Source organism: Chrysemys picta, chromosome 6 (assembly GCF_011386835.1).
Source record: "Chrysemys picta bellii isolate R12L10 chromosome 6, ASM1138683v2, whole genome shotgun sequence".
NCBI classification, from domain to species: Eukaryota; Metazoa; Chordata; order Testudines; family Emydidae; genus Chrysemys; species Chrysemys picta.
The window spans coordinates 66,627,262-66,653,739 of NC_088796.1; the positions used below are offsets into that span (position 1 = coordinate 66,627,262).

General features: G+C 40.1%; 1 protein-coding gene across 3 annotated transcripts in view; it reads right to left on the reverse strand.

Annotated features, from left to right (window-relative positions):
- The window catches only part of EFNA5 (ephrin A5), a 269,010-nt gene that overhangs the window by 34,049 nt on the left and 208,483 nt on the right, over window positions 1-26,478 (reverse strand). For all 3 annotated transcript variants that reach the window (XM_005281645.5, XM_065599245.1, XM_065599244.1), the window contains exon 2: window positions 10,440-10,732. In XM_005281645.5, coding sequence (XP_005281702.1) covers window positions 10,440-10,732 — 293 coding nt within the window. The remainder of the gene's footprint in view (window positions 1-10,439; window positions 10,733-26,478) is intronic.

A 26,478-nucleotide genomic window follows, 5' to 3' on the forward strand; every position in this document is an offset into this window, starting at 1 on the left:
TTAAATAATGCTTATAGCTATGTAGGATAAAAGTAATGTTTTGTACTGTATTGAAGGACAGACTTGTCTATCATGAGGATCTTACAATGTGCTTTAAAGAATGAGAATGGTATTCCAAGCATTTTTCCCCACTGATGCATAGATCCACATAGAATGACCATGTAACTCTTGTGTGAGTATTGTAGCCAGGTTGGTCCCAGAGAGACTAGGTGGGTGAGGAAATATTTTTAATTGGACCAGCTTCTGTTGGTGAGAGAGAGAGACAAGCTTTCAAGCCACACACAGCTCTTCTTCAGGTCTGGAAAAGGTACTCCTAGTGTCACAACACTTTCAAAAGACGAGCCTGGGAGCTTAAATTTGTAGCTCTGCAAGACATTAAAAATCAGGGACTGAACAGACACACTGGATTTATGGCTTATTACAGTGGTTCTCAACCTATTTACCATAGTGGGCCACATCCAATGCCACCTATATCGCCCTGAGGATGTCACATGGGCCACAGCTGTGTGCTGACTGTGCCACAGGTTGAGAAGCTTGTCCAGTAAAAGATATTACCTCACACCTAGTCTATCTGGGACTAACCTTGCCACAATACTCACACAAGAGTTACATGGTCATTCTATGCAGTTCTATGCATTAATGGGAAAAAATGGCTGGAATACCATTCTCATTCTTTAATATCACATTGTAATATCATCATGATAGACAAGTTTGGCTCAGTTTAAACCACTTATATCTCCAAATCAAAGAAATCTATATGTTCATATTTTTTAAAAAGTCCAGCAGCTAATTGTTCAGAACACAGAAATATCTGTTTATTGTTTGGAGGTTATTTTGTTTTGGTCCTTCAATTGTAGTCATGCATATATTATGTCTAACATGACACACCAACAATATCAACCTAAAATAAGCTGCCTCAATAAGTTAGTCTGAGGAACTAGGAGACTAACATGCTGATGACATGGAGGTAATGGAATATAAACACTGTTATTCCAAACATCACTGGTGTGTTATTTCCATTTCTCCTGGCATCTTTTCTGTGTTACAAAATACAAACATGCAATACAGAAGCTCATTAAACTGACTTCAGTTAGCTTAGAAATCAAATTACTACAGCGATACAGGTTTATAAATCACAGCTTCTTTGAGGTAATAATAAATAATACTCTCCGCTTTTACGATTCCTTTCATCCAAGGACTGTAAGTGTTTTACATACTTCATTAATCTCCTTACATCTCTGAGAAGTAAGTAACAGACAAAATATCACTACAAAATAACTTTACCCATGACTGAAATGCAGCCACCTCTGAAGTGAAAAGAGGTAGCTGTTTAAGACCACACAGCAGCACCAAAACCTTTTTATGCCAGGAAGTGATCAAATCAAAATAAAACTGCAGGAAGAATTTAGGTAGACCATATAATCACTCAAGTGTTGAACTGGTCAGGACACCAATGTGACACTACACCCCCATATTATTATGATTGTAATATAACTAAGATTTATTTTATGCAAGATGGGTCATGTGAAGTATCATTGGAAAGGTTATGATTTACTGAATGTGATTATCCTATTTGTAGACATGTATCATTTTTGTATCTAAATGTAGGAATATTGACTATACAGCTGTACTACAAAAGTGTTTGCACCTGGAGAACACCCACCAGACAGAATGCAATCAGTCTGGCTGGCTAGCTGGGAACACATCAATGGACCTTAGGGAGAACAATAAGTTTTTGAAAATGCTAATCTCCCACCTTCCTAAGAAGCTTTCCTGGGATGCTACAAACCATCTCTGACTCCGAGCTGCTTTGACACTGCAGGGTCATGTGTTCAAGTCAACTGATACAGGACTCCATGACAGAACTCCCCTCTATTCGGCACTGGTGAGGCCACATCTGGAGTACTGTGTCCAGATTTGGGCCCCCACTACAGAAAGGATGTGGACAAATTGGAGAGAGTCCAGTGGAGGGCAACGAAAATGATCAGGGGACTGGGGCACATGACTTACGAGGCGGGCAGAGGGAACTGGGCTGGTTTAGTTTGCAGAAGAGAAGAGTGAGGGGGGATTTGATAGCAGCCTTTAACTACCTGAAGGGGGGTTCCAAAGAGGATGGAGCTCGGCTGTTCTCAGTGGTGGCAGATGACCGAAAAGAAGCAATGGTCTCAAGTTGCAGTGGGGGAAGTCTAGGTTGGATATTAGGAAATACTGTTTCACTAAGAGGGTGGTGAAGCACTGGAATGGATTACGTAGGGAGGTGGTGGAATCTCCATCCTTAGAGGTTTTTAAGACCCGGCTTGACAAAGCCCTGGCTGGGATGATTTAGTGTGTGTTGGTCCTGCTTTGAGCAGGGGGTTGGACTAGATGACCTCCTGAGGTCTCTTCCAACCCTAATCTTCTATTATTCTATTCTTCCACTGGGGGAGGGGGAAGCCACTGTGGAAACCCAAAGGATTCCCGCCATATGTAAAACCTAATTAAGGCAGGGGAGTGACATAATCAGTGTTGGTTCTTCACTGAATCCCTGCCCAGGATGACTGCTGTGAACATCTGAAACAAAGAAACAAAGACAAAAGGGGTTGGGGTGGAGGAAGGACTGAGCCCAGGCTGGGAAGGTATCTGGCCTGTGAAAGAAATACCTGGAATTTTAAGCTGCAAGCAAGAGCAGCTTGCCTTCAAGAACCTCTGCAACCTGCCTAAAACAACATTTAGGGTGAGAAATTACTACTTGTAACCAGTTTATTTAGTATCTTAAGCTTATATTGTGTTTTTGCTTTATTTGCTGGGTAATCTGTTTTGATCAGTGTGATATCCTTTATAAGCACTTAAAATATATCTTTTGTAGTTAATAAACTTGTTTTTGTTTTCTCTAAAACCAGTCTGTGGAATTCATAACTGGGAGGAAGGGCAAAAAGCTGTGCATATCTTCCTCCACATTGGGGGAGGGAGGTTGAATTTCAATCGGCTTACACTGTACAGATCTCTGTGCAGCGCAAGATGGTACTATTACACTCCAAAGGGGGTATGTACTTGAGTGCTGGGCAATTCTCTGACTGAAGCCTTCCCATGCAGTACAGATTTCAGTGTCTATGTCTTTCTGCAGCTGGGTGTGTCCCTACCTGTGTGTGTGCTGGAGGAGGCTTGAGGGCTTGGCTCAGCAGGACAGTGTAAGGGAGCCCAGGCTGGTGGAACAGGCAGGCTCAGTGGTATCCCAGTATATCCGATGGGATCTTTAATTACCATAAATACTAAGAACCCCAGTTTTACATATCTAAATGACATTACCCTTCAGAGCTATAGTGTTCCCTAACTCTATGTTGAGACATTGGCTCAGTATTTTCATTCAGGCAAGAATGTCACCTACTGAATCACCAAGCACCTAAATGCTCCTCGGAGGTCTTTTATCCAAGTACTAATCAGTCCATCCCTTGTTAAGTTATGGGATTTGATGGAATCACAGATATAACAAAATTCAACATGTGCTTTTTTCCCCTTGTGAGACAGGTTGGCTTTCTTCCAACATTAGATGAAAAGAAAGAAAAAAGCTCCCCCTATGCTCTCTTTTAATGTCCAATATCAATGAAGCATATAACAGTGGAACGCAACATAATTCATTCATCCTCCTAGAGGGGTCAAGACCTTCTACAACATGCTCATGAAATGTTTTCAAAGTTGCAGATGTGTTGTGTATCCTCCCCCTCTTAAGTGTCTTAATAGCACTTGAATTTTTGAAGCATATGAATGCACATCATCTTCTTTCAACTTATCTGAAACACATTCTCTTTGAAAAACTCAAACAATAGGGACCAATACATCTGTGGGTTCTCTCTTAATTTTCTTATATGGATTTCTTCTGAGTACCAAATTATTCAACAGTTTCTAACACTCCCTTTGAGGATTTTAAGAACACTACCAACATCAAAATCTGTTAGTCTCTGGTGACTGTTCCAGCTTGGTTTTGGTTTTTTAAACAGACTCAGCACTTAATTCTTCTGATGCTTTCTAATAGCCACTAGTCTTTTAATCTACACACCAAGCTAAGCATGAATTCCCTTTTAAAGGTCACCTTGCTCGTCTGTCTAATATTATCAGACCAAAATAAAAAAATAATGTATTTTTTTAACGTACACATTTATCAAACCCTTCCAATTGCTTTGATTTCACACAGAACATCTCAAGCAATTTGGGTGAACCAGCTATCAAAGAAAAGACTCCTACTCGTGTGGCATGTCTGAGCCCACTGCTGTCAAAGTAGCATCAGTGTTTATGCTGATCAGATCTTGATTGAAAGGTTAATAGGGCACCTAGTAATAAACAAATGTTTCCTCAAAAGAAAAGTACTATTAACACATTTAAAATGTTTTAAATTCCCTTGGTATCCCTTCCTAATGTTCTTTAGTTAACCTTAATTTCTTAGCTTTTGGAATACATTCATAATTCTCTAAAAGATGCCTGGGGAGAAATCTTCTGACCTGACAGCTTTAAAAAGAAATTTAAAAACTCAAACAAGTGTAGTCTTCCTGACTTAACTGTAGAACCTTTAAAATGAAGGAAATGAAGCCAACACCTTTTATTATAAAACTCCCATTGAACCACCAGACTAGTCTTCATTTTCAAAGTGAAGTAACTGTTTTTTCAGGCTATAAATTTTCAACCTGAATTTTACCAGATTTTAATGACTAATGAGCTCAGAAAAGAAATTACAGAAAAAAGTCCTTTTAGATCTGTACAATACACAGAATGTACTGGTATTCGTACAGAAAGGTTAATAGTTTTTGTATAATACCCTCTCATGACAGTTGTATTTTCTCGTCAGTGGAGAAAGAAAGACAGTCCATCCTCATGTATGGACGCTGTTGGAGGCATAAATATGAATGTGATTCACTAGGGAGTACTGATGTGAAACATTACAAACTAACATCTCAAGAAAGAATGAGCACCTACAGAGGTCACAATGAAACTAAACAGCCTTTCAATTAATTTCTTACACATCACACTTCAAGACAAGGGAAACAATAGGTACTGAAAAAAAAATTTAATTAACCAAAATTATCAGTGTCTTGCTGGATTTTGCGAGTGCCTGTGTTTTCCAAGGTTTCGGTGCTGCTACTTCAGACAGGTGGGTTCTGAATATCAAGACTTAGAAAGAGAAAGACAATCATCAAAATGTGAATATCCCCCACACGGGTATGCACAGATCTCCACGGGTAGACTTTCACTTTGCCATATTTTATCCTTCTTTCTGCTGCGTAAGCACCACTCTTCACAAGTGGAAAAGCCAGCCCTGATGGAGTGAATCCAGATTCCATTGGGAGTAACAGCCCCTTAAATCTTCCGCCTGCTCTGACATAAGACTTTAGTCATTTGGCAAGGATGACAAGGCCATAAACTTAATGCTTCTTCGAGGGGACTTCAAAAGGAAAGCCACTAGTGTGGAAGATTTGTTACTTAACAAAATAAAAAGGAATGGCTCTGTCGACATTAAGATAATGTTAAAAAGTCTTTATAATATGGAAGAATTATAACAAACACTGGTGAAATTAATTTACCACCTAATGCTGTATTTGGACTCTAATTTGAGAAGTAGTGCCAGAAAACTGCAAAGTACCAGTTTTCCTCATGAAAAGCCACACAGAAATTGTTGAACGATAGAGTAGCCAATTTTTAACAAGGTGATAGCTCCAGGACAGTTTAATGGAGAAATAGAGCCCAGTCATTCAAATGGAGGTTTATATTTTTTCTCAACAATGTTAAGGCTTCAGAGAAGAATTAATCAGTATCTTACCTGATTTCTAACGTTGGTCGAATCTGTGAACATCAAGGGCCCAATTCTCATTTACACTTAAGCTATTTTACACCATTCTGGAAGTGCAAAAGGGCCTTAAAGTGGATGCAAATTTAATTTATACCCACTACTAGGCCCTTTGCATTGCCAGAGTGATGTAAAATGGCCTTAGTGTAAATGAGAATTGGGTCCCAAGAGACCTAACTTTATAGGAATGAGAGATTATAGAGAAACCACGTTTTCTAAGGGCACTAAATATAAAAAAAATGTACTCCACCGATATTATTAGTTAGCTATTGCTGTGCCACTACTGCAAGAATTTGAGAATATCTATCCACTGATTTCCTAAAAAGGCCTCATTATCTCTGCATTATGAAAAGATAGTGACTAATCTACAGGAAGCCTGGGTTGACTTCCAATATTCTCCAAGGTGCAACAGAGTAGTCACACTAGCTTCTCTTTAGTATCTCACTTTCCAACAGGAACTTGCTCATACAATTCAAGCTGGGAGCTAGAGCAATTCTGGGCTGATATTGCCACACAGTGCTTCACAGACAGCAGATTTACATGTAGTGGTATCAATAGTTGTCCTGGTGACTTTCAAACTAGCTCTGGAATCCTGGGATGTATCAGGGCAAAAATGATAACTCTGATTTGACCTGTCTTGATTGTTTTTACTAACTTGATTTCCCGGATTGAAAGGACAGTGTGTTCTCATGGAGTGCCACATCTTTTAGTTTTAAATATTCTCCAAATAATCTCTGAAAGGACAAGATTGCAGTCCCTAATCCTCCCTTCTTGTCCCCTCATCACACAAATCCAACCCTGTTGCAGAGCAAGAGGAGGTCCCCATTACAATAAAATAATCCTATTTCATTAAATCCTGTGCCTCATTATACAGAACATTTGCTCAGATACACTTTTAGTCTGTGCAGTGCATCTGTGAAAGTAGGGAGCTCTATGATCCTTCTAATATAGCTCTTAAAATTAATATACAATAGAATAGACTCAGAGGCCCAACTAATATGCTGTAGGTTATGTGGTTTCCCATCCAGTAAATTTCTCTAGCATAGCTTTACAGGCCAATATACCACCTTGCCTCTCCACCCCTTCTAAAGGATCAAAAAACTCCTGCAATAGCTAAAACAATCCTAAGGGAAAATGGCCATGCTGGCAATTTGTGAAGCTTTGCCAGGTTTTTAGTCATGGAAAATTAGTTTGCTCTTTGTGACTTAACTTTCCATGAGAACAGGGCAATGCCCTTCTTGTTCTATTTGTTGGTCTGTGTTTGGACATACCGAGCTCTGGTAACAAGCAGATCAGACTGTTAGACTCTCCTGGACATTTCTAATGCCAACCTCATTCAGAGATTTGAGGATGCTTCTCGCCATGAAGGATAAATCTTTTCCGATTTTGTATTTGTGACACTTAGGGACTGAATTCTTGGCATGGTAGCTTCAAGGTCTAATTCCGTATTTGCATACTCTACAGCCTTCACTGGAGTTACACCCACTTACACTAGGACTGAATTTGGGAATCTATCTTCCTGTTACATCTTTCACAACAATAATACCTTGAATATCACTATCACATAATGCTGTTTTTGGTCTATCCTGCATCCCAGAGAAAACATATTAATTGCTAACATTTCCTAAAAAGTCTAATTGATTTAGGAGCCTAGGTACCATTTTCAAGTCACTTGGGAACCCTAATCCCACTAACTTTCAATGAGACTTTAGACTTCTAAGTGCCTAAGTAATTTTTGACAATGAGTCTAAGGAGTTTTTGAAAATTTTGCCCTACAAACCTAACTTCACAGAGACATGGTTGTATTAATCTCTTTTACCTTAGGACAGAAAATAGACTGGCAATCCAAAGAGGTATGTACAAGCCAGTGGGAATCAAGCTATTAATATCATGCTAGGTAACTGACTATTTTTACCTAAGTTGGAATACCCATCAGTACAAACTAGCACACCTTTATCCCGATATTATGCGACCTGATATAACATGAATTTGGATATAACACGGTAAAGCAGCGCTCCGGCAATAGCTCAATTTCCCCTTTCTTTCCAGCCTATCTAGTCACTGGACAATTTGGATCCAGTTTCACAGAATACACCAAGCTGAAAAAGATACTAGCTTTCTGTCCTTGGACAGCATGTTTATAAAGGTCAAAATTTTTGGATCTGAGGAATAGATGAAATATCCCCCTGCACAGCAATGAGCATATTAACCATTCAGATAGTAAGGTAGCAATGCTTGTTTCTGTGGCCTGCACTGGAGTGCATGCTGATAACTTCACGAAAGGAACAAGAAACTGTTTTACCACCTTGTTCATTCAGCACACATTTGAAGAAAAAAATGTCATGATGGAAAACCGTTCCTTGAGAATCTTCATGTTTAATTGTTACCACAGTATATGATGCTTCTCTAGGATCACTGTATTAGCTACTCTGTGCTACTGCCCACAATGATGAAAGAATGAAGAGGAAGAAATATTTCAACTATAGCAAAGGAGAGAGAATGCTTTTGTGTCTCTGAAACATGGCTGAACATCTAATTTCACTGAATACCAGGCCAATATACTACTGGTAAATGGACATCTCTTAGCTGCTAATTTTGTGCTATTTTACCTTTCATTAAAAAAAAGTAATTCCAGCTAAACTTAGTTGAACAGCATAAAACTCTTGATATTTTAAAGCTCTTTGAAACAATTACTTTGATGGGAACCCTTGACAGTTAAATGACTTCATTAAATGAATGTTATAGAAGATACATAATGATTTTTAGTGAAATATTGAATTTAACCACAAATGAGGAAAACCAGTCATAAGCACCGTGGGTGCATTTGAATAATAATGTCTTGCTTATAAAGCACAATGGATTTTGTATTTTCTGATAATCAGGCTATTAGCTATTTAGACCAAGTTGAGATTTCTCGACATTCTTGTTTGGTTTTCACTTTTATTACTGTTTTTTAATCTAGAAAGCAAATAAGGAGGTTTGAACAATTTGTGTGGTATGGTACTTGTACAGCATTTTATTGCAAAGCAATCACATGATGCAAATTAGAATTCATTCCTCATCTTATATATCCCTACTTGTTTTCTCAACGGGATTTTTAAGAAGGAAAAAATTCACCCAAAAGACAAACCTGATGCTTACACGGGGCCTGATTTTGTAATCTTTAGTGACAGAAAACTCCTTCAGAAGTTAATGGGCGGTTTTCATGAGTAAAGTGACTCAAACAATGTGTATTATTTATTCTACAACATTCTCCACATAGCTATGATTCCCTTTTTTATTCACTTACAAGATGTGAAATGGCATCAGGCTTTACATGTTTTCTCATGACTATCTCAGGGAATCAGTACTGAAATGATAAAACTGTTAGTTCTTTTTTTTTATTGCACTACAGCAAGAGAGAGAGAACAAGGCAGTATTCTTGTGATGCTAAAATCCCTCTTATTATAAAACTTTATTTGATGGGGAGGAAAGGAAGCTGAAAACAATTCACTACGAGTACACTTCCCTGTAGGTTTAAAAAGGAAAATGCTGAAGAAATGAGGCTGAAAAATAGGAATGCTATGTATTCAGTTTCTCTGGTGAAATGAGGTGGAATGACTATTTCACAGTAGAAAGGCCATCTACAGACATGAAGGCAATATTTATTGAGAACTACAGCCCTGTTTAAAGCTTTTAATTCCCTTGTCTGACACTGAAAGCATGGGAAAATATTGCAGTTGTAATACTGGAAGCTTGTTAGGAAACGGGAGACTTCAGGTACATAACCAATTGATGAAATGAGATCTTTGTTGGAGTATTAGCCAAACAAGCTAGCTGAAGGAGTGTCAGCTCTCCAGACTGGTTTATGAGATCATGAAATCCCAGTTAGCTCAACTTTCCAGTTTTAGCCTCCTGATATTTTTATTCCTTTATCCCCAGCAGTTATCCTGCCTCTCCTCTAGGTTTCCCCCCTTCCTCATCTCTCTCATGCCTAAAGCAGTATTGGTGCAGTCTCCTTGGAACACAGATTGCAGCACACAGCATTCGCCATCACTTTTTACTGATGCAGGTGTTTATTCATGCTAATTTTCTTGGAACCTGCTTCCACTGCATTCAATATCCCCCACAATTAAAGAAACAGCTGCTCTGAATAAAATTCTCTTTGGCTTGGTGCAAGAAGTATTCACCCTGAGACATTATTACTTTACAATGTTGGCATGTGCAGCTATAGCATATTCAGGGTATACAGCATTTCCCCTCTGATGATGACGATGATGATGGCAGGGGTATTTCAATCACACAAATAAGAACAGTTAGGGACTTATGCATACAAAGTTAATTATTTTCCCCTGACAATTTTTAGAATGTTTGAAAAACTATACTAGTATCTCTAGATTTAAATGTCAGCAAAGATTCATTGAACAGGCTGACATGCTATTTCATGTGGGGAAAAGAAACTGCTTTTAATCTCATTTTTACTCTAGATTCCCAGCTAATGAATCTGTGGATCCTGAAGTCTGCATTTACTAAGAGACATCTGCCGCACCTATAGGCTGTCCTTTGCAGCTCCATAAAACATAGGTGAAAAAGTTAGCCTGGTGTCTTACATCTGTTGTGCAACAATGACAAATCTCCATATACTCACAGATGTAGAAATATTCCCGGCCTGGCCTGAACTCAAATCCTAGTGAGAAGGGAGTGAAGAGCTGGAATTTTTCTGAGAACTTCAATGGTCCATTCGGGGAATGAGGCCGATTGCATTCCCACCTCTTGAATCCTTTGGAGGTGTGATCGCAGGAGCTATAGCCATCGAAGTTCACCATGTAAAGAATGTAGCGTTCAGTCTTATCTTCTGGCACTGAATCTTCATAGTGAGGGCAGAACACATCCAAATAATCATTGATGCAGACATCAATGTGGTAGTCACCCCTTTGGAATCTAAAATTAAATGAAACATGAAGACAAAAGACAGAGTTAACTCAGGATACTTAGTTACAGATTTCTCTTTCTAGGATGATAATGTCATTACTTCCACTTCATTTCAGTTCAGCCACATCATTCACTTTTCAAAATAATCATGGCCAAATTCACTCCTGGTGTAAATGGATGCTACTCTGTTGACATCAGCAGAGTAGCACCTGTTTATGCAGTACCATGATCATTTACACGTTTATTCCTTCAGCCTGTAGAATTATCTTCTTGCTAATGTACACTAAGTTAAAGTATATTTTCACCTGTGGTCTTCTGAAGGTTTTTTTTATTTATTTAAAATTAAGCAAAAAGAGGAAAAGAAAGAGAAAATGCACTAGGTTCACCAAATCAGTCTCACTATACATATCAACACAGACACAGACGCACACAAAATCACCAATCCTCACCAAATCCAGCAGTAATCACTTCTGTGCTACAAGATGATTTGGCTAAAAGTACTTAAATTGACTACAGCAGCACAACTACGTTTACTTTTTCTTCATTACTGGCAACACTTTGTCAAGATGGAAGAAAAGCCTGGATTGCTTTTTAAAGGTATTTGAAAAGCAGTGTAACTCCTCTGCCAAAGTACACAGAGGAGATATTGCTATGTTCAGATAAAAGGATTCTGGGATATGAATTATCAGCACTCAGCCTAACCTGACAGTTCTGAATGAGAGCCAGATGAGAAATGTAGTGCAAGGCAGTGGCCCAGATGCACTCCTTTATATGATTATTACTAAAGATTCTTTAGACATTCAAAGGAGGAGGTTTAGCACGTGTCACTTACTTTGCCTTTCTAATGCCTGGCATGATTTGTGGAAGAAACTATGAGAAGAAATTCAACACCTCCACGTGAGCCCACCCTAATACATTTAAAGATTCCACAAACCAACATCTGTAAGTCTGTCAATGGATGTGAACTTCCCCTAGGGCAACTAGTACAACCAAACACTGACCCATTCCACTTCAGGCTGACCGCTCATCACTACTTGTGGCGTCTTTCTTTGACTGCTACAGTTGTCAAGTGCACCACAGAATGATAAAGGGATAATGAAAGGTTTAACTATAATGCTTCTTTTCAGCTGAAGGGCATATTTTAAATACCTGACGAGCTTGAAATCTGCCACCTGGGTCCTTCTATCTAATTTCAGAGAGAAGCAATGATCTGCTGGTCCTCCAAGGAAATATTCAGAGCAAACTATACTTTTTCATATCCCTACAATAATTTTGCTTCAATACCATAGATTTTTAAAGGAAAAAGCCTGAAATGGCTGTATAATTCTAGTTAAAACACAGCCTCATGGTTTCCTCCTGTAATACGGAAAAGTCTTTTTGAACTACAGTCAATTCAAACAAAATCTCATTTATCTAAATCATTAGTTGTATCCTAGAGGTTACGAACAGCGATATCTTGTGAGTTATGTATACAGAAGCCCAATTTTCCCAACAATCTCCTTATTTATTTTTTTCTACAATTCTTTTTTTTAATGAAAAAAGAAGAGTAAGAATGTGCCCTACCTGGCTTTAACCATTGTGCATGTGTAACGCTAATGTCAGCGGGTGGGATTGAACCAGGGACTTCTGGAACTTAGTGCTTGAGCCGCTACAGCATGCGCTGAAAGCCAACTGGCTATGAGCTAAGCCTGTAGAGCAGACTCATTTAACTCTCTCTCTAAGTGGTCTCGGTGCCACTACATTGGACAGAACACCATACCCAGAAGGTATGTGGGTTACATACTTCCCCTAGCTGAGGAAGCACATCCCGTGCTTCAGTGTCTTCCCAGTTGAAATCCCAGACGAGCCCCGCCCCGTAACACCGGCAGACCCTGGTCGTCAGTGGGCGGGATCGAACTGTGGACCTCTGGATCTTAGTGCATGAGCCTCTACCACATGAGCTAAAAGCTGTTAGCTAAGGCTGTAGAGCAGACTCATTTTATCTCTCTCTAAGTGGTCTCAGTGCCACTAGATGGGACAGAACACCATACCCAGGTGGTGTGTGGGTTACACATGTAGACACTGCAAACATGCAGTCACTGCAAGCTTTCCTGCACTGTTATTCACCAGGTTCCTTGGTACTAGACCTCTCCCAAATAGAGAGGGACAATTATGGTTTAAGGATGGGAGCTTAAGAACCAAGGCTATGGTAAATGGGTATGATATAAATAAGAGATAGATTAATAAAAAAATCTGTGATCTAAACTTCATCTCTACTAGGAATGAAAGAGCTGCTCCACCTAATATTTTAAATGTTGAAATTGTCTAATCCCTTTCTACTGGTGTCCTTCCATTTTATTCCTTTAAACAAAAAACCCCCATGACCTAACTTTTCCCCTCGACCATTACTTTTTAACAGAGATGACATCAGTGCTTAATTTGTAATGAAAGAGGTGCTGGGGCTCAAGCTGGGTGGCCGAAGAGCGGTGTCCAGCTCAGAAGGTAGCGCAGCCACCAGCAGCAGTGCAGAAGGGTGGCATGGTATGGTGTATTGCCACCCTTACTTTTGTGCTGCCTTCAGAGCTGGGTGGCTGGAGAGCAGCGGTTGCTGGCCGGGAGCCCAGAGGTGCCAGGACCATGAACTGCCAAGCCTGAAGGAGTCCAGGCTCAGCCCCGGCACAAATTAAGCACTGGCTGAACTTCCTTCTGTCTCTACAAGTCATGGACCATATGGTCTTCTTCAAGCTCTTCAGTTTACTCCCATGTCACTAATATGGACAGCTGGAAATGGAAAACCTTGAAGGAAACACTAACTGCAAAGCAGATTTGCAGCTGAAGTGCACAGCTAAGTCATTTTTTTCTCTTGGTATTTTTTTCATAACTTTTCCCTACAGTGTCTGTACTTTCATTCCATAATCGTTTGCTATCGCCAAAAAGCATTCACATTTAAATGTCTGAAAAAGGAAGAAGATGGCACATATTTAAAGTGGTGTAAATTGGTCTTTAGCTGATATTGCTGGCACAGCAGTGAACCTGCTTCAGGGAAAACATATACCAGATATTTTATCAAGCAACTGAGTGAAGTCTCTTCCCTCCATAAATATAGTAACAGCAATACTGAAAGGAGACAGAATGGATACTAGAGAGGAAGGAAGCAGACAGGACATTTATTCCCTCTCCTGTAATGTTCTGTGGGATTCAGTAACCAAGGTAATGTGAGTCCAAGCTAAGTGGAACAGAGGCTCACTGGATTTTCAAAACTTATTTTATTTTACCAATGAGGTTAATTTCCAACGAGGCTATCAGAGTATATTAAGACCACATTCTTCCTTCAATTGCCATATTATGCTCAGAAAGGGAAAACAAAGAAAGAAAGGACACTTCTTGTATTAAAAAGTTAAATATGCTGATTAGTAACTGGCTAATCTATCATCTCAGAAGCCTCAAAACTAGAAGATAAAACAGCCTATCAAGAACCCTAAACTGAATCCAAAGGGAATATATTTGACATTTACCAGCTACAAACCTAATATTATTAGTGTGAAACCAAATATTAGAGTGAGACAAAGCTTTGGCTTTAAATAAAAGCATATATCAGCTCCTGTTAGCCAACTGCATGTAGAACGCGGCAACACAGAGAGGGGAGGTGGAATTAGTTTACAAATATGTTTTGAGAAATGATGAGAAAACAGCAGTCTGTGTTTATGTCATAACAAGCATCTTCCTCTTCCCCCCACTTCTGTTGTTCCTTTCAGCTCAGAATGTGAACCTTATGCTCTCCCCTACTGTCTCTCCCAAAGCCAGAGATGTTCCTTTACTTTTCCTCACGTCAGCCCTGATCCTGCATTGGGATCCACTCACGTGGACCCCATACCCAATTAGAGCCATAGGGGAGGGGTGCATGTTCACAGACCCAAACCAGGATCAGGAGCTAGATTAAGGAGAAAGCAGCCATGGCTACTTTGTCTCAAAATTGAATATGGGAGTGGGGGGTAGGGGCGGCAGGAGACAACCCTGCAGCCAGGAGGGTTCTGCAAATATTCCTTTTGTCAATAATGTCAATTTTCTTTTTATGCTTTCTACACACAGCAAAACATGTCCATCCTTCAAACAATTAACCTTTATTTTCTATCACGTGACATTCATTCAGTGCCATGGAAACTTACATACTACTGAGCTAGCTAATAGGCTGTAAGGTGGTAAGAGGCATTAGAAACACAAAAACAGATAGCTAAGTACCTTCTAACCCAAAATTTTTCCACAGCCTACACATACATGTTCATTACACAAAACTTACACTGATACCACTATAGAATAGTTGGGAAAAACAACAGACATAAGGATATTTAATTTCTCAGATGCCTCCTGTGTTTTTTTTTTAATCCTCGGCACCAGAAATTCAGGACATGGTGAAAAAGCTGCATGACAATTTAAATGACAGAAACATGATGCTGACAAAAATGTTTTGAACCTAATTCTGGTGCTCTGCTTATCCATTAAGACAAATTCAAGCACACAGTCTGTGCACATGCATTTTTTCACAATTATAAATTCTGAAGCATATGCAAGCCTCATTTTGAATTTAATAACTTTGTTGGCTACTGAAATAAGAAATTATTTAACTAGATATTTAGACTGAAATAGTATTTTGCATGCTGCTCTATGTCACTTTCTTTCCTTCTTTAAATAAACAATACAAAAACCTGGTTTAAAAAATAGCACAACTGACATTAATTGCCTATTATCATATAGATGGATAAAAAACTGCATTAGCTTCTGCTTGTTGCTTCTCCCATACAAATCATATTAGTTATATCCTTTCTTAAGTACATATTTTACTAGCAGCTCCTCTATTTCAAACTGAGTGCCCAGGAAACACTTCCTTCTGTACCGTCATCCCTTCCCTCGCTCAGAGTTTGTTCTCTCAAATGGATGAAAGGTCTTTAATTTTAACAGGAATTTAGTTCAAGTAAGTGTTGTAACTATGAATGCTGAAATTCTAGTCTTGATTATAGCTCCAGGAGTAGTCAACTGCAGATGGTGGCCCTGATTCTCTGTTGCCTTGCATCTTGCATAGCTGTTAATAGCTATGCAAAGTGGATGCTACCAAATCAGAACATTAAACACCCATTTGTCCTAATGTTACTGACTACACAAAGTGCAGGGCAACAGTGAATCAGTGATCCAACAAATTCTCAACATAAATTTAACAGGAGAGTGGGAAAGAAAGAACAAACGAATGAACTAGCTGGGCTTCGGCAGAAACAGCACAGTAGAAGGTTTTTGTTTTGAGGGTTGAATGTATTTGGGTATTTGTGCATGAAATGTTTTCACCCCAGAGCTCAAAGAGCCGTAATACAGTACAATCTTATACAAAATTAAATCCTTCTTGGAGAGATATTGATGTTATTATGACAACATTTTGATGTCCCTTCAGATGTATTTGATGTATGTATCTACCCAAAGCAGCACTGATCCCTTTTATAGGTGTGCTGTGTTACTTATAATGACATAATCAACACATTACACTGGTCTACAATTTTTGAGAAGTCATCTGCTTCAGAGATAAAATGTGCTATTTATTATGTATTTTGATGTGCTGAATTCAAATATGACAATTAAAACAACTGATTGGCTACTGTTTCTAAGATATTTAAGTTCTTACATTTTATGTCTATGTATATTGTGTAGATAGTAGAGTTTTAATCATAAATTGTAAACCTAGGTCTTTTCATGTGTTTATGGTTGCTTTACATGATAATATTTCACCTGTCCTGTTTATGTAACACTTTAAAAATCAGCAAAAGGGTTATATAAATAAAATTTATTATGAAACAAAAGGCAAAAAACTATTCTGTACATAGTTTAGTCCTATTAAGTGTCTACTCTGCGCTTCTTGGCTTGTCTTCTGTATTCATTAAATGGAGCATCTCTTGTCACTGTCCAGCAATAGTCTGCAAGCATTGATGGGCTCCATTTGCCCTGATAGCGTTTCTCCATTGTTGCAATGTCCTGGTGAAATCGCTCGCCGTGCTCGTCGCTCACTGCTCCGCAGTTCGGTGGAAAAAAATCTAGATGAGAGTGCAAAAAATGTATCTTTAGTGACATGTTGCAACCAAGGCTTTTGTATGCCTTGAGGAGGTTTTCCACCAACAACCTGTAGTTGTCTGCCTTGTTGTTTCCGAGAAAATTTATTGCCACTAACTGGAAGGCTTTCCATGCCGTCTTTTCCTTGCCACACAGTGCATGGTCAAATGCATCATCTCGAAGAAGTTCACGAATCTGATGACCAACAAAGACACCTTCCTTTATTTTAGCTTCACTTAATCTTGGAAATTTTCCACGGAGGTACTTGAAAACTGCTTGTGTTTTGTCAATGGCCTTGACAAAGTTCTTCATCAGACCCAGCTTGATGTGTAAGGGTGATAACAAAATCTTCCTTGCTTCAACAAGTGGTGGATGCTGAACACTTTTCCTCCCAGGCTCCAATGACTGTCAGAGTGGCCAATCTTTCTTGATGTAGTGGGAATCTCTTGCACAACTATCCCATTAGCAGAGAAAACAGCAGTACTTTGTGTATCCACTCTGCAGACCAAGCAAGAGAGCAACAACCTTCAAATCGCCACAAAGCTGCCACTGATGTTGGTCATAGTTTATGCACCTCAAAAGTTGTTTCATGTTGTCATAGGTTTCCTTCATATGGACTGCATGACCAACTAGAACTGATGGCAAAGCATTGCCATTATGCAGTAAAACAGCTTTAAGACTCGTCTTCGATGAATCAATGAACAGTCTCCACTCATCTGGATCGTGAACGATGTTGAGGGCTGCCATCACACCATCGATGTTGTTGCAGGCTGGATCACCTTCCATGAAGAAGAATGGGACAAGATCCTTTTGACGGTCAAGGAACATGGAAACCGTAACATCACCTGCAAGGAGATTCCACTGCTGTAGCCTGGAGCCCAACAGCTCCGCCTTACTCTTGGGTAGTTCCAAATCCCTGACAAGGTCATTCAGTTCACCTTGTGTTATGAGGTGTGGTTCAGAGGAGGAGGATGGGAGAAAATGTGGGTCCTGTGACATTGATGGTTCAGGACCAGAAGTTTCATCCTCTTCCTCTTCCTTGTCTGACTCAAGTGAGAATGATTCTGGTGCATCAGAAACCGGCAGTCCTTCTCCGTGGGGTACTGGGCGTATAGCTGATGGAATGTTTGGATAATACACAGTCCACTTTTTCTTCTTTGACACACCTTTCCCAACTGGAGGCACCATGCAGAAGTAACAATTGCTGGTATGATCTGTTGGCTCTCTCCAAATCATTGGCACTGCAAAAGGCAGAGATTTCCTTTTCCTGTTCAACCACTGGCCAAGATTTGTTGCACAAGTGTTGCAGCATATGTGTGGGGCCCACCTCTTGTCCTGATCTCCAGTTTTGCAGCCAAAATAAAGGTGATAGGCTTTCTTAACCATAGTGGTTATACTGCGCTTTTGTGATGCAAAAGTCACTTCACCACAAAGTTATCTGCACTGTTCACACAAGTACGAGACATCTCTGCTCACTTTGGCTAAACAGAAATGTGTCCCTTTGCCAAATCAAACACTGACAAATAAGAGAGCACGACACTGCATGATTTCTAGAGGTGATATAGGGCAATTTGTTCAGCAGAGTGATGTAAGCTTTGTTATGATTGCATCATCCATGACTTCTAGGAATAACATGATGCAATTCATATCATGTGTGACGCACTACCAGCTTCACACTCTCTCCTGCACTCTAACCCTCTGCCCCAGCCTGGAGCCTGCTCCTGTACCCCAAATCCCTCATCCCTGGGCTCAACCCAGAGCCCACACCCCCAGCTGGAGTACTCATCCCCCTCTGTACCCCAACCCCTTGCCCCAACATGGAGCCCCCTCCCACACTCCAAACCCCTCAGCCTCACCCCCTCCTGCACCCCAAATCCCTCATCCCTGGACCAACCTCAGAGCCTGCACCCCCAGCTGGAGCCCTCAGCTCCCCCACTCTGCACCCCTTGGTCCCAGCCCAGAGCCCCTCTTTCACTCCCAGCCAGAGCCCTCATCCCCTCCTGCACCCCAACTCCCTGCCCCAGCCCAGAACCCTCACCTGCATCCCAAATCCTTCATCCCCGGCCCTACCCCAGAGCCCACATTCCCAGTCGGAGCCCTCACCCCCCACATTACAAACCCCTTGACCCCAGCCTGGAGCCCCCTCCTGCACCCCAAACCCATCATCCCCAGCTGGAGCCCTCACCTCCTCTTACACCACAACCCCCTGCCTGGTGAAAATAAGTGAGTGGGAGAGAGTGAGCGATGGAGGGAGGGGAATGGAGTGAGTGGGGGTGGGGCCCCGGAGAAGGGGCAGGGCCTCGGGGAAGGGATGGGGAAGGGCAAGGGTGTTCGGTTTTCTGAGATTAGAAAGTTGGCAACCCTACACACAACATCTAGAAGAGGCGCAGCCTTATAAACTTTAGCTCAATGGTTAGGAGACTGACCCAGGAGCTACAAGACCTAGATTCAGTCTTCCCCTTTGCCTGATGTGGAGAAGGGATTTAACTTTAGGTCTCTCAGCTTCCAGGAAAGTGTCCTAACCACTGGGCTATCAGATATTCTGGGATGGGTGTGTCTCAGTCTCAGCTTTTGAAGCTGTTCCACTGTGTTTAAATAATTTAACTATGCATTTTGCCTGTGAGAGAGAATGACTTTGTAACATGCTGGTTAGAGTAGTCACCTGAGAGGTTGGAGACACAGCTTCTATTCCCCCTGCTCCATGTGGCGTTAGGTGCCTCCCTCTGGGCTGCATTTAAACACCTAACTTACTCTGATGGATGGCATTTAGGTCACACTCCTCCTCAGCATTTCCTATTGGCTAGCTTAGGCAGCTCCCTGCTCTGCATGCTGGCTTTTGTGAATCCCATTTTTTAGGTGTCTTAGAGCCAATCAACAATTTTAAGCATCATTTTCATTCTCAGTGACCCAGAATTAGTAAAGTTTGACTATATTTATTTCAGAAGCATTTTGGCTGTAGAGCAGTGTTATCGGTGGCTTAATCAACTCCTAAGAAACAGATTTATTCAAAACCTTTCAACATCCAAAGTTAAACTCATACTTCCATTGAATCCTGATGGAAGCATGGTAGCTCATAACAGGAAAACCTATGTCTATTTATTCTTTTTTCTTTTAAACAGTCCCCCCAGGACTCATATTTGATCTACCTTAAAATTTCTATAATGTGATGGGGACAGTTTCATGCTTACTAATTACCTCGGGGGCTGTGGGGTTAAGTACATAATTTTATTGCTGTTAATTTATTTTCCGGCTGTTATTTTTGTGGCACCCATTAATGCTTTTCTGCTCCCTTTACTGGCTTTGTCACAACATTTAATAAACTTTGTTCATATAGCTGTGCTGACATCATCACTAATTCTGATGCACAAACAATGAAGTAATCAAAGAGCTATTTTAATTTCAGCTCCATTCAAATCAGAAGAATATTCAGCATTTTCCAGATGCCAAGAAAATCATATAATGAAATAAATGACATTTTAAGGCACCTAAAAATGTATTACCAACCTCAGAAAGCAAGCAAACAAAAATGAAAGTAATAAAGAAGATTTGACCATGACCTTTTGGGTGATAAAGTAAGAGAGTGATATGTTACAATTTCACAAGTTAGGAGAAATTCAAATATTATAAGAAAACAATATTAGGAGACAAAATAATGACTGATAGAACAAATAGGGAAAATGATAATCAAGACTGTTCTTCAAGCAATGCCGCAAAATCATGCCTAGGCAAAGAGGCAACTTAAGTACATGAAGCAGAGTGAAAGTTATTCTCTTGTCACTAAGTCTTCTATTAAATTATCATTTATCGGGGGTAATTAAACACTGGGAAAGGATGCCAGACTAATTGTTAGATTATGATAATTACATGTCTTTGCTATGATACAGCTGATCAAAATAAGACATGGTCACATACATTCAGCTAAAGCTGCTCTGCAATTGTCAGGCTTCCATGAGAGGACAGGCACCCAAAAGATTTGTGCCCAAGCCTGTGCTCTGATTGGCCCACTTCCATCACAGTTACACAGCTGAGCAGAATCCAGTCCCTGAATTTGAGAGTTCATCAGACTTCAAATTACTGTTTTACAACAGACTGCAACAACCTATCGTCCTGGGATCCCTGCAACGAGCGTGTGCTGCGGACCTGTGGGATCGGTCGACGCTATGCACAGCTCATGCGGCGCCTCATGGTCTCAGATGCCATCCTATGGTCCAGGGACATCTACATCGAGCACATCACCGGTCATCGACAGTACCAGGAGGCGTGAGCCAGAGTGACATCGTTCTCCCACTACGAGAAAGGGACCAAGTGACCTTCTCCGTTGGATTATATGAACTGGAACCAGAAACTCCCTGAACATTAAATCTCACCAAATGAGGGTCAATCCATCCTCATCATCATATCCACTCATTATACTCCGCACCCGAACATAGCCACTCTATGAACTTCATACCTTCATATCGCAATGCCTGTACTTTGACCCATCAACCTTTTACCCCCAATCGGGGATATTGCAGATTATGTATTCCTTATGCCACCTGATTTTAAACCAAACTTTGCACCCTCGATAATCTGTACATTATTCCCTGATAACCAGAAACTTCTATGCTCAAACTCTGTTCACTTTTTTTTTAAACATCATCTTAATAAAATTTTTAAAGCTGAGATGGTCTTCCTGCCTTTTCACTTTGTACAAATGTGCCAGGGACCTAACTTCACCTCTTATTCCTGCTGCCTTCCCGCACTGGCAACAAAATATGGCATACTCCTTGGAATGAAGAGGGAATCAAAAACAAGACAGCACAGTGGCATGGTACAGAACGGAATGGCATTACGCTGGGCTTCAAGAGCACAGGGCCAGTTTATATAGTTTGCCTTCCCTTTGGAATTCATCCTTTTCCCCCCTGGTTATCAATCGTTCTGTTCATTGTAGACATTTTATTTTTTGTTAAACAACAAGTTTACCCTTCTGATAAACTGCCAACATATATGGCACATCATGCTACATGCTAAAACCGACAGACAACTTATTTAAAGAGAGGGGGAGTGGGAAGAAAGAGGCGAGCAAAGCTAACTTGACCTTTGGTTTTTAATCAAAGGAACACATTTAGAACTGAGCAGTCCTGAGGGTTGAAACTGACCCTCCACACTGAGAAAACTATAGTCAGCAGGGCGAGGTTTATTTTGGTGGCATTACATCAGAGACTCCACCAAATAAAAGAGAAAGGGGTGGATTTGAGCAGAAAAATAATATAGCCTATTTTGTTTTCTCTTGTGTATAAGTCTAATGTCTTCAGATAGCACATTCTATGCAAATTCCATTAAAAGCACTAGGCCCTCAAAAAACTTTCCCAGTCTCAGTGCTGCATATGAAACTATGGCTACATTAAAGCAACTACCAATGGCACCAGATTTAAAAATATGGAGGGCTTCTTTTTAAAAGCTGTTTATTAACAATGCAAAAATGTGTCTGTTCTATTTACTATTAATATAGCCTCCTCACACTCATAACGACGTTTATTTGTACAGCTGGGTCCTATATTGTCTTTTTATAGCCAGCACTCCAGAAAGATATATATGCAATGATAATGCATCATAAAAATAGAAACTAATTGCTCTTTCCTGAGAAAACATAAGAAGGAGGGGGAAACAAAGAAATCAACGTTTATTTCCCACCTATAAATCTGAGTGCTCTAGGGATGCTCAAGTACTGCAACACCTTTACCCACTTAATTTCACAGCCTTTCCATACTGCCTATTGATGATGTGGACATTTTTCATTCCTTTTAATAACACCGTCCTTTCTCAAAATCTGCATTTGAAAAAGAACTTCGGTTCAAAGTAAACACACATGCCCCTCCTCTTCATCTCGAAGAATCTTTGTTCTGTTACAGCCTGTGAAGTGAAGCACTTGTCTGGTCTGTGGGCCTCAGTGGCACAGTCATGCCAAGACACGAGGACGATAAAGTAAGAGAGTGATAAGGGACACCCTCACGCTGTGCGGCATGTTAAAATGGATCCCAAAGAGGTAAGACTCCCATCCTCAGCTTCTCCCAGCTCTGATAGCTTTAATCCTTGCAACTGCAGCCTCTACCTGTTTATTGATTTTTTCATTGCTGCGGGCATTTAACTTACTGAGGCAGATGGAGTGGGAAGGAGGAAGGGAGGGTAGAGGAGTAGTTATTATTCTGTCAAAGGCATTACTTAGACTTACACACTAAACTTCAGTACTGATGACCTGAGTCACACAAACTGCAGGGCACCACACCCAAGCAGACACTCAAGTCAGTCTGGGTTTCCACACAGACTCTTTACCCAGATTGTGGAATCATAATGCCTGAGACAATGCCAGCCTCTTTGCTACATTGATTTTGGACATGTGCTCATGTGGATTTCCCAATTACTTTTGTTTATATTAGTTCTATCCAGTAGCGGTACTCATGGCCTGGCTCTCAAAATTTATTCCAGTTATCTGATGTGGAATGTGAATCTGATCATTAACATTGACATATTTCTATACACTGCCATCAAAATACGTACCACTCACAATATCCCCACAGTCACACTCACTCCCCTGCAGATATTCACAGAAACTCTCAAGATATTCTTTTTATATTATGTGTAATACAAACTTACTTGTAAACACAAAATCCACATCAATATTCATGCCCCAGCCTAGGACATCTCAACAAACTTATTTATTAACTGGCAGATATTTTTTTTTAAATGAACAGCATGGTCTGCTTTTCAGATTTCAGGCACACTAGCACGCATGCTTTAGGATCAGCAGAGATTAGGGGGCAGAATTCCCCCATTCAAAGTTAAAACTGAGGTTTTTAAAAATTAAACTGGGCAAATACAGGGCACTAAATAATTATAAGTTAGTGCTAAACAGTCCAGATTTGCACTGCATAACAACATATGTTGACCATGTGTCTAACCTAGAAGCCGCAGTCTATCAGGCTTGATGGAATGTGATTCCATGATTGGTATTTATTAATCCTGCCTGAGGCATGCACTGACATCTATTAATGGATACGGAGAACAATGCCCCATTTGCTGAAAGGTCTTGTTTTTCACACTCAAAGCCAAAGAAAGAACACTTGCACGACAGGCGTGTTGACCTACAGTGTGATTGATATAGATAAAGTGGAGTCAATTTCCACCTTGAGGAGTACAGAATAAATAGTTCACTGACACTAATGCAGGTCATCTTTGCAAACAAATTTTTCCACTAATATATTAAAGTCAGACTAAAGAATTAGAGCCAGCTGGTGTAAATCGGCATAGCTCCACTGACTTCAATACTCTATGGGAAAACAGCTATGTCCATTTATACCAGCTGAAGACTTGGACAGTAAATGACAGTGAATTTATATTTAAGCAAATATAGTTACCAGGTGTATAATATGTTCCAACTGTTTATACACCTGCTTATAATTAATCTCTGAAGTGATTAATCAACTTTTATTTTAAGTGTTTAGTGATCAATTTAGAATTAAAAAAACAGCTACTGGGATTGCTAAAAGTTAGCTGGATTACATTAATCCAGATAATTTCATTATCGGCGAACACAAAAATTATACATTGTTCACAAAAAAAATTCCCTTATTTTCATGTTTAACAAACTTCATATGTACTGCCATAATTTCACAACTTTTCACCTAAATGTCGTCAGTGCCACATCCTATAACACAGTGCAGTAAGATGAAAAACCACTTTTTAATAGCAACATCTAACACCACAAATGATCCAACCTGGTTCCATTCAAGCAACGTGAACACCCAAAAAGCAATGTATAATATAAGCTCTCTTCCTTAGTCTATCATTTAGAGTCTATGGGAGGGTGCTGCAAAAATACAGAATACTTATGTCACCTTTTCTAGGAAAGTTAAGTATATTGTTAATTTCCAACTCAGTTATGAAGTATCAGAGGGGTAGCCATGTTAGTCTGTATCCACAAATACAACGAGGAGTCCGGTGGCACCATAAAGACTAACAGATTTATTTGGGCATAAGCTTTCGTGGATAAAACCCCCACTTCTTCAGATGCATTACCCACGAAAGCTTATGCCCAAATAAATCTTTTAGTCTTTAAGGTGCCACCGGGCAACTCAGTTATGGACAGTTTCCTTGTATTTTGTTAATCTTGGGTACACTACTTTCACTTCTGTGATTAAACAGTTTTTGTAACATACTGAAAATATTGTTACTGTGCAGAAAAAACAGTTATTTCAAGAACTATGTATCTTAAAATACAATATGGGTAGCTCTCTCACAATTATTTGCAAAATATTCTGTAGGATCTCAGCAACTGAATAGTAGCATGACCCTTCTTTAAAGTAGTTTTCAATGGGCTTTATTTAACAAGTGCTTAAAGTTCATGCAAATGATGAAGTGCTGTCCTGAACACAGATGGTTTTGTGAGTCAGGATCTATAAAAGTAAGAGGATCAAATCAGAGAATGTAAGCTATACAATGCGACAGGGAACTAACTACTAAATCAAGGAAATCCTAATATCTAATACTCAAAGAGGTACTTGCTATGAACAGGTCATGAATAATCCATAAGTTCAAATACATTTGTCAAATCTATTTGAACCATTAAGAATAATTAACAAATGCGTAAAAAGTTATTATCTATTCACAGACTATTTGATATCAGAAAAATGGGCCACAATCAATGAATAAATTGTTTGTAACAAATAGTTCACCATGTTTAGTTATGAGATCATGAGGGGGAAAAAAATTGACCTTAATGACATCTAACAAACAATTTTAGAGAGGGTTCCAGAGGAACATTTAATAATTGAAACTTCTCTCTTTTTAACTTTCTATATTCCACTCCGCTTTTTAAAAAGACACTCTTGCATTCCAGGCACACTGAAATTTAAAGAAAAAAAATACAGTTCTGTATTAGAGATTACAGCAGCAGCAAGTAAAGCTATTATTGTTAGAAATATTATTCTAATACTGTTATTTTTTTATAAAGACTTACAGTACAACTAGTCTATTAAATTTGCCATCAGACTGAATGTTGGTACACATAGTCTCAGAACAAATGCACTTAAAACATTTTTTCCAGAGAAATGTGCCTCTGTAAATTATCCAATTCAAACAAAATAGAAAGATACTGATTCAAGGGAGGGTTTTATGCTTACAAATATGATTCAAATAGCTCTGCTTTGCTTTTTAAAATGGCAATTAGTCTGTAATACAATCTGTGTTTTGGTATCTGGCATAAGAGAACGTGCTGACAGGGCCGGCTCTAGGAACCAGCACTCCAAACATGTGCTTGGGGCAGCATTTAACAAGGGGCAGCACTCCATCTCCTTTTTATTTTTTTCCTTGGAGCGCAAAAAGCCGGGAGCAGGCCCTGAGCGGAGATGAGCTGCAGCTGCGGGATGTGCAGGGAGGGCCGCAGGAAGTAACCCTGGCGGTGGGGGGCAGAGGAACCGCTCCCCCCCAGCTCACCTCCGCTCCATTGCCGCATGCTCCCCTGAGCGCGCCGCCGCCGCTCCGCTTCTCCCCCCTCCCTCCCAGGCTTGCCGCACGAATCAGCTGTTTTGTGGCAAGCCTGGGAGGGAGGGGGGAGAAGCGGAGCAGTGGCAGTGCGCTCAGGGGAGCAGGCAGAGCGGAGGTGAGCTGCGGCGGTGGGGGGCATGTGGAGGGCCACAGGAAGTAACCCTAGG